General features: G+C 37.7%; 3 protein-coding genes across 5 annotated transcripts; 1 reads left to right on the forward strand and 2 right to left on the reverse strand.

Moving 5' to 3' along the window:
* On the reverse strand, positions 4,541–6,009 carry LOC109716498. Of its 3 annotated transcripts, none has more exons than XR_002217943.1 (3): positions 5,920–6,009; positions 5,386–5,544; positions 5,088–5,234 (listed from the first exon to the last, which is right to left on the reverse strand). XR_002217943.1 is itself a non-coding variant. In XM_020241978.1 (2 exons), the coding sequence occupies exon 2, from the start codon at positions 5,131–5,133 to the stop codon at positions 4,705–4,707; it is 429 nt and encodes a 142-aa protein (XP_020097567.1). In that variant the 5' UTR covers positions 5,134–5,234; positions 5,386–5,994; the 3' UTR covers positions 4,541–4,704. The 3 variants fall into 3 exon arrangements, 1 of the variants encoding a protein (XP_020097567.1); XR_002217944.1 differs by having other exon boundaries at positions 5,386–5,454; positions 5,920–5,999; XM_020241978.1 differs by having other exon boundaries at positions 4,541–5,234; positions 5,386–5,994.
* LOC109715966 (protein Mpv17) lies at positions 6,795–10,083 on the reverse strand. The gene is made up of 3 exons (XM_020241225.1): positions 9,759–10,083; positions 8,807–8,898; positions 6,795–7,388 (listed from the first exon to the last, which is right to left on the reverse strand). Exons 1-3 carry the CDS (start codon positions 9,921–9,923, stop codon positions 6,977–6,979), a joined length of 669 nt encoding a protein of 222 aa, XP_020096814.1. The 5' UTR covers positions 9,924–10,083; the 3' UTR covers positions 6,795–6,976.
* Positions 10,975–12,727, forward strand: LOC109716638. Its single transcript, XM_020242174.1, has 3 exons — positions 10,975–11,001; positions 11,661–11,767; positions 12,292–12,727. Exons 1-3 carry the CDS (start codon positions 10,975–10,977, stop codon positions 12,725–12,727), a joined length of 570 nt encoding a protein of 189 aa, XP_020097763.1.

Raw genomic sequence — 18,262 nt, forward strand, 5'->3', positions numbered from 1 at the left:
CCAAAATATTCAATGCCGTAGGTACGAAAAACCTACGAGTGCGGGGGTTTATAGGCACGGACGGCTGGAGGTGGCAAAGGATATTCCAAGGGTTTACGGCAGAATCCACTTCAGACGACGACTCAATCCTGGCATTGAAAGATCTAGTAAACTCATGCATCATATCAGAACGTGAGGATGAAGCTAGATGGAGATGGTGTACCTCCGAACTCTTCACAGTTAAATCATTATACAATTTTCTGCAGAATAGTGGTGTATCTGAGATGAAGTTTGTGTTGCTGTGGAAAAGTAAAATTCCGCTTAAAGTGAAAATCTTCGGATGGCTCGTATTGCTGAAGAGAGTACTCACTAAGGACAACCTCGCGAAGAGGGGATGGTCAGGCGAGGCCACGTGCAATTTATGTCTGCATGAAGCTGAGCCTGTTGACCATCTATTCATAAGGTGTTATGTGACGCGAACGCTGCTAGAATGCTTATTACCTAATAAGGACTTCCTAAGGGCATGTTCGTCTATAGACAGTCTCTGGAATGAGTGTCGGGGTAAACGAGGAGCGGTAGGGAAAAAGGAGGTGGTTATCTTACTTGCTACTTGGTGGGCCATCTGGTTAGAACGGAACGGAAGAATTTTTGACAACAGAAAGCTCACGGTGAAACAGGTGTTGACGAACCTGCGTGCCACTATTGTTTTGTGGGAGGATTTATGCGTTTAGTTTTTTTTTTTTTTTTTTCGAATCGAACCGAAGCCTAGCTGCTTCTATCCTATGCTAAATTCACTTTCTTCATGAATGAAGCGGTAGCATGCTACCTTACCCCTCAAAAAAAAAAAAAAAAATTACATTTTGATTTTTATTATTAATTATTAAAAAGTAGGTGTGTTTCATGCTGTATATATTGATCAATATATATCACGCAGATCAAAAATACTGAAAGAGAAATGATATTTAAGTACAAAATGTTGGAGAAAATTCAAAATTTTATTTATTTAATATTTATTTTTTTATTAACTTTTAATTATCAATTAGCGAAACGGCCGCATCAACTACGGCCGTTTCGGCGAGGGGGATCGTGCGCAGATCCGTTCCACTAATTAAGACCTTATTGTTGCTTTGGAACGTTGTGGGTCCAACGTTCCATACTTTAACCTTTTATATTTTGTTACCATCGTCCATGTAATTGGACAGGACATATATATCATATGAGGTGAACACTTTGGAATATAGATCACAGTGAGAAGGATACTATTTGAGAATCATTTGTTTTTTTCTTTCATTTTTATTATTTTTCACGGTGTGAAAGAGTCATTCCGTCAACCTCTTTCCGCGATCGTGCTCGTAGGAGAGAGTTCCGGTCGTACCTTGGGGCGGTGTTTCCGGTTAATCCCGCACGAAGGACGGAATACGCCTTAGGCAGCTGCTTCGCCGCTTCCGGTATCAATTAAATTTTTATTTGGATTTTAGCGATTATCGGTAAGTTGATTTTATAATTTTTCTATCATAAGATTTTATTAGATTTTAAATCACAATCGTTTTCTGTGCGGTATGTTGTCTCAACAATCTAAGCGTAATTTACGATTTGATTGTGATTGAAATCTGACGAGTGCTAATCGTATTAAATTAATTTTATATGTATATAATTTGTTAGTTAATTTGTTTGTATATTGGCATTCAAACATAAAATTTTTCGGAATTATCATTTTTACCTATAATTGCATATTATGTAATTTTTTGTTTAAATTACATTTTATGTTATGGTATTTTAAAAAAAAAAAAAAAAAAAATTGCCTTTCTTGTAGCTTCTTTTGAAATAAAAGGTACGGACATTATGGATTTCAAATATTATGTATATTGTTTTCACTATTTTTTTTTATAAGTTAAAAAAAAAAAAATCAGTGTAACCGTATATATATATATACTGTTCCGTTGCTAATATCTGTTCTTATTAGTTTAATATCTGATATATGTGGCTACTTGCAACCTCGATATTAATTAATTTTTTGGGGAGGTATCTACCCATGATGCTTGTTACTTGGAATTTTATTCATGTTCGTTGCGCTGCACTGCTGTTCGAGACTAGCACACTTATGTATGTCGTTTAATTATTATTTTGCTTAAATAGAAAAAGATACGTCGATGTTATTTTTGTTAGACAAATTGATTGCATGTTTGTCGTTCTATTTAAATAATTAGATTAGTATTTTCAAATTCTAATTGCATATATTTACTTGTAATTGCATATAACTTAATTATCAATTATTATATTCTCATATCGTGTTATAGGGTGTTTTAAGTTTGTTTATAAAAAAAAAAAAAAAAAAAATTTTAGTGTTGCGAATTTCTTGATCAGGTAAATCCATTTTACTTTGTTTTCCACAATGACATTGTACAGATTTATTCAAAAAAAAAGAAAAAAAAAGAAAAAAAAAAAAAAAAAGAGCTACTGTTAAATTATTTTTTTATATTGTACGGCTTAAAAGTTTTGCTACAGTTAAAAATTCTTTGGTAAAAAAAAAAAAGAAGAGAATTTGCCACAGTAAATTAAGGAGAGGTTTGCTACACTAAATTTAGTTTATGTGTACGGATGCGTTCGTACCGCATCACCTAGCTATATCTATCTCTTAGTTGTCACTCATTTGTTACATCTAGTATTTTATCATTGGTTATAGTATATCATTTATTTTGCTTGTGCCATCTATTTGTTGTTGACCCAAATTTATTAGACATGATTAGGCCATATTTTTTAATTCTGATATATTTCAAAAACTTGTGGGGGTACTCTTTTATCAGTTTGAATAAATTTTTGATTATTAATTACTCTCGTAATTTTATCCTAGTGTTCATCTTGGAAAGATTTTGCAAATTCTAAGATTGGCAGGTAAATTATTTTGAGAATAATTTATTAGATGGACTAACTTTTATAATATTAATTTTTTAATGTTTTTCAGATCTGATCAGAATCTTGCAGATTGCTTGACGAAAGGCTGAATAGGACTAAGGTCTAGAGTCATCGAGGGGGATGGGAGCTTTGCCGTAAGGGCCTTCCTGCAGTAGGGAACCACCTTGTGATAGGGAGTCCCTTGAAGAAGGTTCAATGTGGTAAAAACAAGCTGCTAGGTTGGCCAAGGAGACTTCTACAATTTTTATAAGAGCTTTAGCTCCAATTCCATCCCTATTGGTGAGTGTGCTCTGTGTAGTGGATGTGGTTGACTGAGAGTCTTAATGGGATCCAAGGCGATAATTTCGCGAGATGTGACTCTCACACATCTCTGGAGGAAACACTATTAAGAGTATCGTATGTTGGCGACGGCTATGAGATGTGGGTTATCCATAGAAGCTCTTTATGAAAATCAATGGTACTGTGCCGGCCATTAACGCACAGACCCGCGACGGGGAATTCTGTACTATGTGTGTGATAGTTGAGTCGGGTCAAAGGAACGTAGTTCAAGACTGGTTCATCCGATTCCTTCTGATGGAAACTATTTGCCTAAGTGTGAGGTTAAGTCTCTTAAGACACCTTACCTGATTACATAGTATAACACTCGGTGATTAATTGATTTTCTTTATTTGTTGTTTAATTTTTTATTTTATTTTTATTATTTTATTTTAAAATAATTTTGATTTGTGGGGAATTGTTGAGAAAATTCAAAATTTTATTTATTTAATATTTATTTTTTTATTAACTTTTAATTATCAATTAGCGAAACGGCCGCATCAACTACGGCCGCTTCGCGCGAGGGGGGGATCGTGCGCAGATCCGTTCCACTAATTAAGACCTTAATTAGTGCTTTGGAACGTTGTGGGCTCCAACGTTCCATACTTTAACCCTTTATATTTTGTTACCTCGTCCATAGTATTGGACAGGACATATATATACATATGAGGTGAACACTTTGGAAATATAGATCACAGTGAGAAGGAATACTATTTGAGAATCATTTGTTATTTTCTTTCATTTTATTATTTTTCACCGAGTGTTGAAAGAGTCTCCGTCAACCTCTTCCGCGATCGTGCTCGTAGGAGAAGGAGTTCCGGTCGTACCTTGGGGCGGTGTTTCCGGTTAATCCCGCACGAAGGACGGGAATACGCCTTAGGGCAGTGCTTCGCACGCTTCCGGATCAATTAAATTTTTATTTGGATTTAGCGATTATCGGTAAGTTGATTTTATTAATTTTATCATAAGATTTAGTTAGATTTAAATCACAATCAGTTTTCTGTGCGGTATTTATTCCAACACAAAAATCTCTATGCACTTTATCATATATCTTAAATATATTGGTATATATAAAAGACGCTTTATGATCTTCTGTCCAATAGGTTTAGTAATTTATAGATTTTGTTTTTCTCAAAAAAAAAATTTTTTATAGATTTTGTTAATTTTTGACGAAAGTGTTAATGACGGTGACGTGAAAAAGTAACAACGAATACTTTTTTATGATTCCTCTTAAAGTTCGATACTCGAACATATATTTAAAAGAGTTTAAATGGACTTAAACATTTACTTAAAATTAATAAAAAATGATAATAAATATAACTAAAGTGCAGAGTTGATATCAAAGATATTTAAAATATTAAGTTCTTTATTTACAGCAACAGCTCCAGCATCTTGCATCAGATTGTCCGAAATAGATTCTTCTTATATTATACAGAAAATAAGAGAGGATGAAAGCATTCCCATACAGCGTATATATGTACGTGAAAGGTTAAGTGATTAAGTTGGGTCACATCCTGGTGCAGTCGTACGGGGAGTCTTCCTCGCAGACGATCGTGCAGCCGGCGCCGGCGCCGGCGCACCAGGGACAGCCGCCAGCACCGCCACAGCGGCCGCAGCTCGGCGGGGGGCACCATCCGCTGTCTTCCTTCCCGCACGAGCAGCACCGGTAGCCTCCGATTCCTCCTCGGTGCTCGTGCCGCGGCCACGGACACGGGCACGGGCACGGCTGCCAGCAGCACCCCGGCCACACCAGATAAGGATACAGCACCCCCACCACCTTTGTCGGCGGAGGAGGCGGCGGCGGCGGCGGTGGAGGGAGAGGAGGGGGCGGCAGAGGCAGAGGCGGAGGCGGAGGGGGAGGTGGAGGGGGAGGAGGGGGTGGCGGAGGANAAGGATCTCGATGCCCTTGATCACGTCGCAGGCCATGCAAAGCAGCTTCTTTGAGAGGCGCTCGGGATCGAAAGGGCCGGAAACTTTGACGGTGTTCTTCTTCTCATCGTATACGATGGTCTCGATCTTCTCTCGTTCTCCGAAGTTGGCAAAGAAGGAGAAGGGGAGGCACAGTCAGTAATATTAAAGAACCTAAAATATTACCTTCTATTCTGATACCATATTAAAAGATGTAGATTTTGAAAACAAGGCAGCGTAAGGAAAGCTTAAATAGTAGAGAATACGTACTTTGGAGCTTGCACAGAACCTTTTTGATCTTCCTATAGTAGCGGCAGCATTCCAGGTTTACTTTCAGGACTAGTGTGGAGATCAGCAAGAGCAAAAGTGATTGGCATATTAATTAAGCTAGCTCCATGCAGTTGAGCACAACAAGCGTGCATGGTATAGCTGATGTGGGGAGTGAAATATTCAGTTGTTAGGAAAGTTAAAACCGATATCGCACTTTGTATTCTCACTTCAATTAAATTCAAGGAATTAAATGAAGTTAGAAGCCTGATGAGATTCAAATTCAATAAGCTCTTGTTCTGATATTCTATTAAATTATGAAAAGTTAATAATTATATATATCTCCTCAGGCATAGGTTAGTAAATGGTGGTATTTTTAATATTTATGTTCAAAACTGCTAAAAATAAGCACCGGCTTTATTTATCTCTAAAAACGAAACATCAATGAGATTCTCGGTGACTCGACATCTTAGTTTTTCAAAAAAAAAAAAGAAAAAAGGAGAGAGAGAAATATCAGAGAGTTGGAAATTTGTGCACCTTCTCAGCCATTGCTTGAGCCGATTGATGTGGAGACCAGCGAGAGAGCAGCGACGGAAACAAGAAGAGGCATATCACTTTATAAAGCTGTTGAAGTTCAAAGTTTTTTTTTTTAATTTAAAGAACGCAGAAAAAATAACTGAAAAGGAAGTAAGCAAAAAAGAACAGACCAGTCCCTGTTAGGGTTTGGTAAAATTTGTATTATATTACTAGAGAATTAAAGATAGGATGCCATTTAAACTTATTATTAGGGGTAAAATTACGAGTCGTGTGGTTTGGGGTGCATTTTTTTTTTGTGCAATATGCAATTTTGGTTGGTGAGCGCGATCTGGTGGAGTCTAGTGTTGCTTTTAGTGAGAGTGAGAGAGTCAGGGCCACGAGAGTTGTTTGCGCTGGGCCTGTCAACGAGCCCAACACGAGCGAGAAGAGGGCCGGCTCGTGTTCGCTCATTTGTTAAATAAGACAAACATGAAACTGATTCGTTAAAATATCGAGCTCAAAAATTCAACTCACATTCTTGGACATATTGTGTTTGGTATATTACTCTCAGATTTAAAAAAAACAAATGTACACTTTACTTCCTTAGGTCCTACAATATAGTAATTGTATTTAGAAAAATTAATAAAAATTAATATTAGATACGTATCTTCTTTTAATTTTGAAGGGTTTAAGCGTAACGCATGAGATATTCAAAGGACAGTTTGCCCCTTAGCCTCATACTTAAGCACTTTGATTTCCCATGCCTACGAGGATTTAAAGCACGAATTTAAAAGTTATGAATTTGAAAAGTATTTATTTTGCAAGAGAGAGTTTAGCGTTGGTCTCGTTCACTCGTTTCCAGCAAATTATAACACACATGCATATTTAGCCACAAATTATCTAATTATCAAAACTTCCACTATCAAATTATCAAGATAATCAAAGCAGAGGTTGATAATCAGATCTTTAGCCGCATGATTCTACGGAAGCGGAATGATACACATGAATCTCACCATGCACGTTCAATTTGTTTCGAGATTTTTATTTTATTTTATTTAAAAAAAAAAATAGGCGAAGCTCATATATCAGGATTGTTCTTCTGTTTCTCTAGGGCGCGGAAGGACGAAAACCACTGCTTCCAAGAAGCATCCCCTTGCTGTTCGATCCACGACAAGAAGGCGCTGTCCAAAAGGCAGAAGAAATTTACATACAGAAGCTGATACCGCACCGGAACGAACCGGAAGTTTGCGATTTGTACAATCGGCCAAACCCCGCCCCCTAGTATGAGTGCCGGGACGAAATCCCGCTTCACGTCTTCCTTCACTTGTTCTACGCTCCGACCTGAGGCGAAGCCCATGTACGAGAAAAAGATCAATAAATCCCAGGGCCCGAATAGCAGCCCGTCGGCAGTTAGCTTTGCGGCGACAAATTTTACGGATTTGGGTTGTAGGTGAAATCGATAACGAATGACTCGGTCCAAGTATTCGTACCTGTAGGAGACAATATAACTAATGATCAGAAGGAGAAAAGCATATTAGCAAAGCTGTTTGCAAGTTGCAACAGATGTTGGCCCTTTTTGGCGAGGAAACCCTAAGTTATCATTTTGGATTCATTTTAACACAAAATTCAAAAGAGAGATGTGGCCCATGTTCTGACCTGGTCTAAAATCAAATTATCGCTAAATTTAGGAAGTAAAAGATTACACAGCCTGCTGATTACAGCAAACTCCAAGAGTAAGTGACCATTGCTCTCCTAGTCTGCAAAAATGTGTGTAAATTTGTTACCTAAATTGCACCGACATTCCCCAGATTTTTCTTTCTTTTTTTTGTAAAAATAATAATTTTCAGGCCCAAAATGAGACTAATAAGAGAACAATGAACCCTAGATTTGACAATCGCGAATCTCTCTTTGACTCTCTACAAACCACATTTCATACTATCAAAGCTCGACAAAACAAGCCAAGAAAAATAATTTTTATCAAAAAGAGGGATTGCCCAACGTATGGTTATAAAAAACTAGTAGTCATTGCGCAAGACATTATTTTTCCTATATCAAAAAATTTGGCAAGAAACCATCTAGAGTCCACCTTGAGTTACAAATATAGCAGACGATTAGCACCTAAGAACATCATAGGACCATTTCATCCCCTGTTGGTCAGGACAAATCGCAATTCCACTAACTTGGAATTGGATGGTCGGTCCACACTGCTGAATTACACAGTTAGATTGTGTTGTTAATATGCACATGGTACAAGTACCCTTATAAAGTTTAGGTCTAACAACTATTCGAGAAGAATCACAATAGTTTCATGTGCATAAGATGGTCATCCTGATCTAGGGTATGCTATGATCCTAATCATGACAAAAGAGAAATGACGACTAAGAAAGAACAACTTAGACTATCTACCTGCTTGGCCTAGTTCTTGAACACGTAGTCTACTCAAAAAAGCAAAAGCCAAATGCTTGATGAACAGATTATCTAGAGCTTCTACTTAGCTGGCGAGCTGAAATTAGCTTCTAGACTCTAGACTGTAAACTCTAATTCGAAATTTCTGCTCAGCAGTTGCCAAAACCTTTCAAAAGTATTTTAATGAAAAAAGTGTACGTCTTCAAACAGTTTTATTCAAATAGCACTTTTGCAGAAGCAAGCCAAATGAGCCCTTAAAAGAGATGATATGATGCTTGAGAAGCATCGTCTTTCTTCTAGTTACTAAACCATTCCCTTTAAAGTAATAATAAATACAATATCTTGTATCCGAGCCAATTTGCTTATTTGTCTGCAAGCAGCTCTTCTGGCTAACTTTGCTCAGAAACATCAGCCAAGAATAAAATAGTAAGCACAAGAGCTGAGGGATGATATATCAAAATTTTATTCACAAAATTCAAGCAATTTGGAAAGAGCGACTTACCAGAAGTGCCCAACTGGCCCAACAAAAGCAAATCCAAACATACTTGTGATACCCACCCTTTTCCAATTGATTTTGAACTCTTTATCTTTCCCCTGAGAAAATAAGAGATTTTACCATCACATTAGCCACTAGTATAAATTATGCCAAATTCCAAGGAAGAGATTCAAGTCGGACAGCAACCAAATAAAACATGCCATCATTGAATATACTGGTAATAAATCATGATTGGGATTATTACCAGTTTATTTCATAATTGGAATATTGATTTAACATTCACTACTGAACTGGCGACATGAATAAGAAACATTTAAACCAGTAGCTCTCGCTAGCATATCTACTCTCTTTTCAGCAAAGAACTTCATCGTTCACGCATTATTAAAGCATTCATATCTCACAACAAAAAACAGGGCTTTTCTTTTTTTTCACCTACAAACATGAATCACCCCATTACACAAACAATTGCAAAAATTGGTCTTCTTTTTCCCCCCAAACACGAATCACTACACTATAACAGATTCTACTGGATCTTCTGTGGCAACCACAAAAGGAAATCACTAGCGAGATTGCAAATAATCGACATAACAGCGATCTAATAAGAAGAAGATTAGATGCTGAAAATTGCAGTGAGAAATTATTATGATACAACGCAGCTAACCCCGGGACAAAAAACCTATCTCCGGAACAAGAAAACACCTAACTTGAACAAGTTTTCATCTTTATGCATCAAATCTTCATATCCCACCACAAAAATCGTTCTATTCTTTCCTACATCTTTTGGGGCAACTACAACCATTATTACCCGATCAAAGCGACAACAACAACAACAACCATGATGCAAACAACTAACGCGGAATCCGAATAAAACGGAACAATAAGGAGATTCTAAAGATCCAATAGAATGATTCGAGATGATGATGATGATGATGATGAGGATGAGGATGAGGATGATTACGTCGGCGTCGGCGGGGAGGGGGCGCTTCTTGTTGGAGGAGGCGTGGTGGGTGACGGCCTGAGCTCCGATGTCGCCCAAACCCCACAAGACGCCGGAGCTGATCATCTGCGTCTTCACCGGGTGCACCGCCAAGCAATTTTGGTACCATTTCCACACCCTCAGCATCACCACCACCACCACCACCACCACCACCACCAAGAAGAGAGAGAGAGAGAGAGAGAGAGAGAGAGATTGGTTTAGGGTTTATTTGGATGAAGGGGAAAGGGTCGATTTCTTCATCTTCTATTTGAAAAAAATAAAAAAAAATGCATCGGCTTGGAATCACACAAAAGATTCACCGATTTGCTAATAGTGACGCAACCTGATTTTTTTCTTTTACTTTTAAAAATTTATACTTTATTTTTTAAAAAAATAAAAAATATTTTCAAAAAATTATGATATCAATAGAGAGCAGGGCTATTGTGTAGCACAGTAGCCTTGATACTCCTAAATTTTTAATAATTCATCAATTTTGATGAATGGTTAGGATGAAAGAGAGAAGAGAAATTGAAGAGAAACCAGAATTCTTAATTTCTCTTTTTTTTGAATATCTTCTCCATTTATCTTTTCTCTCTCATTCTAACCATCCATCAAAAATTGATAGATTATATAGTAGCCCTACTCATTAATAGAAGGGGTAAAATAACCAAATTATTCTTATTTGTTCTAAAATATGTTATTTTATATATTTTTATTATTTTTAAAAATATTTTCAGTATAGATTGTAAAAAATAATAGAAATAATGATGGAACTTGCTGGAGGGAGATAAATATATCAATTTGAAATTTTAAGAGAGTAAAATATAGATTTTTAAAAAATAAAAAAACTAAAAATATTTAATTTTTTTTTTATATATTTGACTTAGTACTTTTCAAAATAAATGACCTGTCTACTTTCGTATCATCTCCCACGAAAATACAATTCAAATCAATGATCAAAATTACTAAACCTAATTTATAGGATATTAATTTTTTAGGTTTCCAATTTTATAATTTGAGACATAATTTATTTAGTATTAATTATCCAAATGATCTCAACATGGATATTTTCTAATAGTTAATATAAAGTGATTTGAGATCCTGATCACTAATCACTAGGTCAATAATATTAAAAATAATTATAAAATTTAATTTTGAAAATTTTCAAATAGCCTGAATTTATCCATTATCAATTAGAATGTCTGTCCTCGAGAACGATACAAAAGTAATCTAGTCACTCCTAAGCGTCTTATCACGGTCTTAGGAATTTTGCTCGCAAAGCTGCGCGGCATCCATCTTTCTTCTCGAAGATGGACAAGTCTAGCTCACTGTTACTAGTCTGAACCTCCGTGTCCTATGACTAACTATACCAAAAGAAAAAGGAGGCAGTGATTCTTAAAAAACTAAATATTCTACTATTTACAAAAACAGAATTACAATACACAACTCTTTTTTGGTTCGGCCTTAATTATTTCTATAATTTATAGGCCTAAGATACAATGAATCTAACCTACCATAACTTACACACTAAAGTCTACACATAGTAATAAGCTCTCATAAATGTAAGGTGAATTCATGGATTGCCTATGATTTGATTGTAGCAGTTGTATAACCTTTTATCTCCCAAAGACTGTTGGTTTAGTACCTTTTGGCTGCCCATTTAGTGAAGTTGAGTTAGGGACTTGTTTTTGGCTTTCCACTTAGGGAAATTGGGCCAGGGAGTTGGCTGAGCTGAAAGTTTTCTAAGTCCTAACAGTATGCTAGCCTAACTTAAGGAAACACTAGTGAAGGAGCCCGCGCTTTGCAGTGGATAGAAACCATAGTAGTAATTAGTAATAAAAAAATATTAAACATTATCCTGTATGTCTCATTTAGTATATCCAGCAAAAGTCTCTTACTGTTGGCGGCGGATATGAGCCCGACGATGCCTTCTCCAGCGATGGTGATAATGACGGCGACGACGATCCCTCCGACCGCAGCGGAGGGGGGAAGTGGGCGCTCATTAGTGAGAGAGAGGGCAGGAGCAAGAGAAGGAGGCGATGATATATAGCAAAAGATGAGAGATAAAAAATTGATGAATAGATTGGAGATAAAGAATTAAAAGTCCGATGGAGGGAAGAAAAAAGACCATGATGAATAATTAAAGATAGAGAAGTTAGAATTGTAGATAGTAGCAGGACCATTTAAATATATTAATTGGAAGTTGGGTAATGGGGCCGTTGCATTAATTGAAAGTATAGTGGAAGAAAGGAAAATAATCATGATGAATAATTCTAGATAGAAACTATAGAATTGTAGATAGTAGTGGACAATTTAAATGCACTAATTGAAAGTTTGGTTGGTGAGATCTTTAAAATGTATATTAAAAATTTGGTGAAGGGAAGAAGAATGGTCACATGGTAGTGAGAGTGAAAAAGAATTTGCCACGTAGCAATAAATATTGAGGATTCATATAAGTTATAGATAGATAGATGTTCTCAATAATAAAACTTAATAATCGAGACGGTGGCTGCAGAGACCCGACTAGCCAGTCCATCTGGATACTTAAAACTCCTTTGAAAATCAAGATATTTGTCTGGTGGCTACTACGGAATAGACTTCTCACCAAGGACAGACTGCGCACCACGACTGGGCCCGAGGAGGAAACCTGCGTCCTCTGCGCCAGCGCCCCGGAATCGTGCGATCACCTGTTTGGTAACTACGTGTATGTTAAATACCTGCTCTTCAACGTTGCCGGCCCGGAGCTACTCGCCGAACCTCAGATAAAGGCCCGAGAACTATGGATCAGACTTCTAAGTCAAGGAAACGTCAAGAAAAGATCGAAGGGTCTTTCTACTTTGTCTGCAATATGGTGGGCGATATGGACTGAGCGAAATAACACTATCTTCCGTTCGACACCCCCCAACCCTCTGTGCTCGCTAGATCGTATTAACGTCCTCCTAAACAATTGAGCATTTTCTGCTGAGCGCTGACCGTTTATTTAGCTCTTCCTTTCTTTTTCGTCTTTTCTTCTTTTTTTTGGCTCCTCGCACTTTTTCGTTTTCCCTCGGATGCCTTAGCTGCATCCACCTTGTAAGCCTAGTTCATCCCCTTAATGAATGAAGCGGGTAGTTCGCTACCTTATTCTCAAAAAAAATAATAATAAAACTTAACAAAGTTACTGTTAAATGGGTAAACTTCAATTTACCCATTATGGTGTGGTTCAACAAGACCATCCAATGATTTATCGGTAAATAAAGTATTATTTTATATTTTTTAAATAATTTATTTTGCTATTTTATTCGACGGCAGATTTTTATGGTAAAATAAAAATAAAATAATGAGATAACTAACTATAATTTTTGAACCACGGGATAGTAAAATGTTAATACACTACACCATATTAGGAAAAATTGAAATTTATCTTTATTTTATTTAATAAAAATCTAATTAAATTAATGAAAAGGTTGAGAATTTATTTCAGTCACTGTGCATTTTCTTTTAGGGAAAACTTCAAAACCCCCACGTGGTTTCACACTTTTTTATTTTAGTACCATGTGGTTTAAAGTGTATCAAGTTAGTACCCTGTGGTTTCTCACTTTATCACTTTAGTACCATGTGGTTTAAAGTGTATCAAATTAGTACCTTGTGGTTTTGCACTTTATCACTTTAGTACCCCGTGGTTTCACACTTTATCACTTTAGTATCCTATGATTTAAAAAACCACAGGGTATTAACTTGATACAAAATTAAAACCACAGGGTACTAAAGTGATAAAATGCAAAACCACGGAGTACTAACTTGTTACACTTTAAACCACAGGGTACTAAAGTGATAAAGTGCAAAATCACAGGGTACTAACTTGATACACTTTAAACCACAGGGTACTAAAGTGATAAAGTGAGAAACCACAGGGTACTAACTTGATACATTTTAAACCACGGGATACTAAAGTGAAAAAATTGAAACCATAAGGGGGGTTTTTGAAGTTTTCCCTTTCTTTTAACTTAACACGATATGCATATTACGTAGCACACTCTCCACTATATATATTTTGTGATAAAAATAATTATTATCTATATTATATATAAAAGAGTATAGGAATTCTAACAATGACAGACGAAATTCAAAAAAGAAATAAAATAATATTCTCTACGAATGGTTATGATCGGTTATGACTAATCAATTAAATCTCTGCTATATTCAAAAAAAATAAAATAATATTTACTACGAATAGTTATGATTAATTTGTTAAAAATATCTCAAATAAAAACGAACGGTTATAATTGTTACTTTATATAAATATTTCTTTGTGCGGGAAATTATGCATTCCTTATATTAGTGTATACTATATTAGTTTTCTTACCAATTCACAACTCACCGTGTATTAGCTTGATCTCTGCTTATATAAAGAGGTCTTTTGTAATTTATCAAATTAGAAAGAAATATATTTTCTTCTCCAATTATTCTTTGTTTCATAGTATCAGAGCGCGACTAGCTTAATACGCAAAAGCTCGTCGTCACAAGATCGCCGTCGGTATCTCTCGACCTAATTCTGTCATGACATCCACACCTCCATCGATGCCGCCTGTACAGGTTCCTACACCAACACCTCCATCAATGCCGCCTGTACAGGTTCCTGCATCGACTATTGCCCAGCTCGATGTTAAACTCTCCGGGCCTAATTATCGTGAATGGTCGGTGTTCATTCAACTCTTGTTTGATGCTCTCGATCTTACTGGACATATTGATGGTGCTGGTCCACCAACCGATGATTCCAAACTCAAGGACTGGCTCGTTGCTGATCGACGTGCTCGTGGAATTATTTCTACATCGGTAAACATAGATATTCGGATGCAGCTTATCAATTGTCCACCACTCATCAGATGTGGTCTCTTCTTCGGCAGATGTATGAGCAGTCTAGTTATGCTCAATCATATGCTGAGTTTCAAGAGATCTCCATGGCTCATCAAGGTGAGCGTAGTATCCAAGAGTTTTACAGTTTTATGCAGGCTCGTTGGCGTCAACTGGCGACCATGGATGAACCCTTGTGTCGCACTTGCTCAGCTTGTCAGTGTACTGTCAAACAAAAGCAGGTGCGTGATCAACAACGATTGTTCCAGTTTCTTATGCGCCTACGACCTGAGTTTGAAGCATTACGTGGCCAACTACTCCATCGAACTCCCTTCCCTACTATTGATGTGGCTCTCGCGGAATTGATTGCTGAGGAGACACGTCTTCGAGTTTTGAGTTCCTCTTCTTCCGCAATGCCTAACGTTCTTGCTGCTCATGGTCCTGCAAGTCCACATCCCGTGCCAGCGCCTACTTATCATCAACCGCCTTCTAGTTACATTCCAAATCCTGGTACTAGAAAAGACAAACGAAGCATTCAATGTCGTTACTGTCATCTTTGGGGTCACTCAATTCAAGATTGCCGGAAAAAGAAGTGGGCAGATCAGCATTTACGATCCTCTCGTAATATGCCTACTGTTGCATCTGCTCCTTCTGTTCCTCCGGTCAACAACGCGTCATCTACAGAGCAGCAACCTTCAACTATTCAATTGAGTCTTCCTCAACTACTGCAGATGTTTCAGCAACACCAATTGACTCCATCCACTTCGTCAGGGCAGTCCTCCTCTATCTTTTCATCTACGCCATCAGGTTTTGGTATGACTGGTCCTGGAGGTACTTCGGAACATTCCTGGATTTTAGACTCAGGCGCATCATTTCATATGACACCACATGCTTCTGTACTTTCTTCACCTTCTCAATTAAATTCACCTTCACATATTTTTACTGCTGATGGTACCTCTCTTTCTGTCAATAATAGTGGCGTTGTTTCACCTAAATCTGATACTTCAGGACGCTTTACTATTCCCTCTGTCTTACATATACCTCGACTCTCTCTTAACTTACTATCTGTCAGCCAAATTACTGATCATGATTGCACAATGACCTTTGATTCTTCTTCTTGTCTTGTGCAGGATCGTCGGACCGGGACTTTGATTGGACAGGGCCATAGACGTGACTGCCTGTACTACATGGACTATCTGCATCTTCCTCCTAAAATTAATTCAGCAAATATTGCTACAACTTCAAATTCTAATCTCTGGCATCGTCGTCTCGGTCATCTTTCTTCTGATAAGTTTACTGTTTTAGTTCGTAGTGGCGTATTAGGTCCTGTTTTTAATTCCTAATCTGTTTCTTGCATTGGATGCAAACTTGCTAAACATTCCATTAAACCTTTTCCTGTTAGCAATTCTATTTCAAGTGCACCATTTGATCTTATTCACTCTGATATTTGGGGACCAGCACCTATATCAACTCGTGTTGGAAATAAATATTATGTTATTTTCATTGACGATTACTCACGCTTTACCTGGGTTTATTTTATGCATAACAAATCTGAATTTTTTCAATTGTATCAAAATTTCGCTGCCATGGTTCAAACTCAATTTGGTGCCACTATTAAAACTTTCCGCTCTGATTCTGGTGGCGAGTATCTTTCAAATGAATTTCGCCAACTTCTCGCTAAGCATGGTACTTTGCCACAACTCTCTTGTCCTTATACTCCTCAACAGAATGGTGTTGCTGAGCGTAAACACCGACATATCCTTGAAACCGCTCGATCTCTTCTAATTGATGGGTCTGTGCCTAAACAATTTTGGGCAGATGCGGTTTCTACCGCAGTTTATCTGATTAATATTATGCCCTCCAGTCTTTTCTCCGGCGTTTCTCCTAGTGAGCGATTGTATGCTAAATCACCATCTTATACTCATTTGCGTGTTTTTGGATGTACTTGTCTTGTTCTTTTGCCTCCGCATGAACGAACCAAATTAACTCCAAAATCGTCAATTTGTGTTTTCTTAGGATATAGTCTTGAGCATAAAGGGTACAGATGTTATGATCCTACTGCTCGCCGCATGCGAATTTCTCGAGATGTCATTTTTCTTGAACATGTATCATATTATGCTCAATCTAAGTTAAGCGTTGATACTTCTGCCGTTTCTTCACCTTCTGTTATTGATCTTTCATTTCTTGTTAATTCTTCGTCGACCACCACATCTTCTCCCGAAGAGCCCCAACGAATTGTCGCTCCGCCCACTGAATCTTCGTCTTCTGCAGAAGTTTCTATAGTACCGGCACCACATGACGACCCACCAATTACTGTTCCTTCCGACGATCAAACGACTGCTGAGCGTCGCTATCCACTGCGTACTCGCCGCCCAACACAATTTTTTGGTTGTCTTGCCTCTCCTTCTTTTTCTCCACGATATCATGCTTTCTTTGCAGCCATCTCTAATATCCAGGAACCCCGTACATATCGCCAGGCCGTTTCCATTCCTGAATGGCGAGATGCAATGACCACCGAACTTACTGCCCTTCATCGTACTGGTACTTGGGAACTAGTTCCTCTCCCGCCGGGCAAGACTCCAATATGTTGTAAGTGGATTTATAAAGTCAAGACAAATTCTGATGGCTCAATTGATCGCTATAAAGCCCGTTTAGTTGCTCGAGGGTTCTCTCAAGAATATGGCATTGATTATGAGGAGACATTCGCCCCTGTTGCTAAAATGACCTCTGTTCGCATCCTTATTGCTCTTGCTGCCTCTCGTAGCTGGCCTCTTTATCAACTTGATGTCAAAAATGCCTTCTTACATGGGGATCTTCATGAAGAAGTTTATATGCAACCACCTCCTGGTCTTTCCCATTCATCTGGTCATGTTTGCCGGCTACGGAAGGCTTTATATGGCCTTAAACAAGCTCCCCGAGCTTGGTTTGAAAAATTTCAGTCTGCTATTCTTTCCTTTGGATTTCATCAAAGCGAAAATGATCATGCCTTATTTATTCATACATCTTCTCGCGGGCTCACTGCCTTACTTTTGTATGTTGATGACATGATAATTACTGGTGATGATCCTGATTGTATTCGTTCCGTTAAATCCTATCTTCAGCAACAATTTGACATGAAGGATCTTGGTCCTCTTCGATATTTTTTGGGGATTGAAGTGGCATATAGTCCTCGAGGATATATATTGTCTCAACAAAAATACACTGCCGACTTGCTATCTCGTGTTGAGCTAACTGATACTGACACTGTGAGTACTCCTATGCAGCTCCACCAAAAACTAACTCCAACTATGGGCGAACCTCTCACTAATCCTACACGTTATCGTGAGCTAGTTGGTGCATTAGTCTATCTCACTATATCTCGCCCCGACATTGCTTATGCGGTTCATATTGTTAGTCAATTTATGCAGGCGCCTACTTCTGTTCACTATGCTGCTCTTTTACGCATCTTGCGCTATTTACGAGGAAGTATTCATCAAAGTCTATTCTTTTCTTCCTCTTCCAAGCCTCAACTTCGTGCATATTGTGATGCTGATTGGGCTGGAGATCCTACTGATCGTCGATCTACGACTGGCTATTGCGTTTTCTTTGGGGATTCTTTGATTTCTTGGCGTTCAAAGAAACAAGATAGTGTCGCAAAATCTAGTACGGAAGCT

Source organism: Ananas comosus, linkage group 10 (genome assembly GCF_001540865.1).
Source record: "Ananas comosus cultivar F153 linkage group 10, ASM154086v1, whole genome shotgun sequence".
NCBI lineage: Eukaryota > Viridiplantae > Streptophyta > Magnoliopsida > Poales > Bromeliaceae > Ananas > Ananas comosus.

Excerpts from the sequence above, each read along its gene's own strand:
- LOC109715966 (XM_020241225.1), bottom strand. The coding sequence starts at position 9,923 with ATGCTGAGGGTGTGGAAATGGTACCAAAATTGCTTGGCGGTGCACCCG. Across the intron at positions 8,899-9,758 it reads CCCTCCCCGCCGACGCCGAC|GGGAAAGATAAAGAGTTCAA; the intron begins GTAATCATCCTC and ends TTATTTTCTCAG. Across the intron at positions 7,389-8,806 it reads GGGCCAGTTGGGCACTTCTG|GTACGAATACTTGGACCGAG; the intron begins GTAAGTCGCTCT and ends TGTCTCCTACAG.
- LOC109716638 (XM_020242174.1), top strand. The coding sequence starts at position 10,975 with ATGTCTGTCCTCGAGAACGATACAAAA. Across the intron at positions 11,002-11,660 it reads TCCTCGAGAACGATACAAAA|CAAAAGTCTCTTACTGTTGG; the intron begins GTAATCTAGTCA and ends TAGTATATCCAG. Across the intron at positions 11,768-12,291 it reads GACCGCAGCGGAGGGGGGAA|AGACCCGACTAGCCAGTCCA; the intron begins GTGGGCGCTCAT and ends CGGTGGCTGCAG.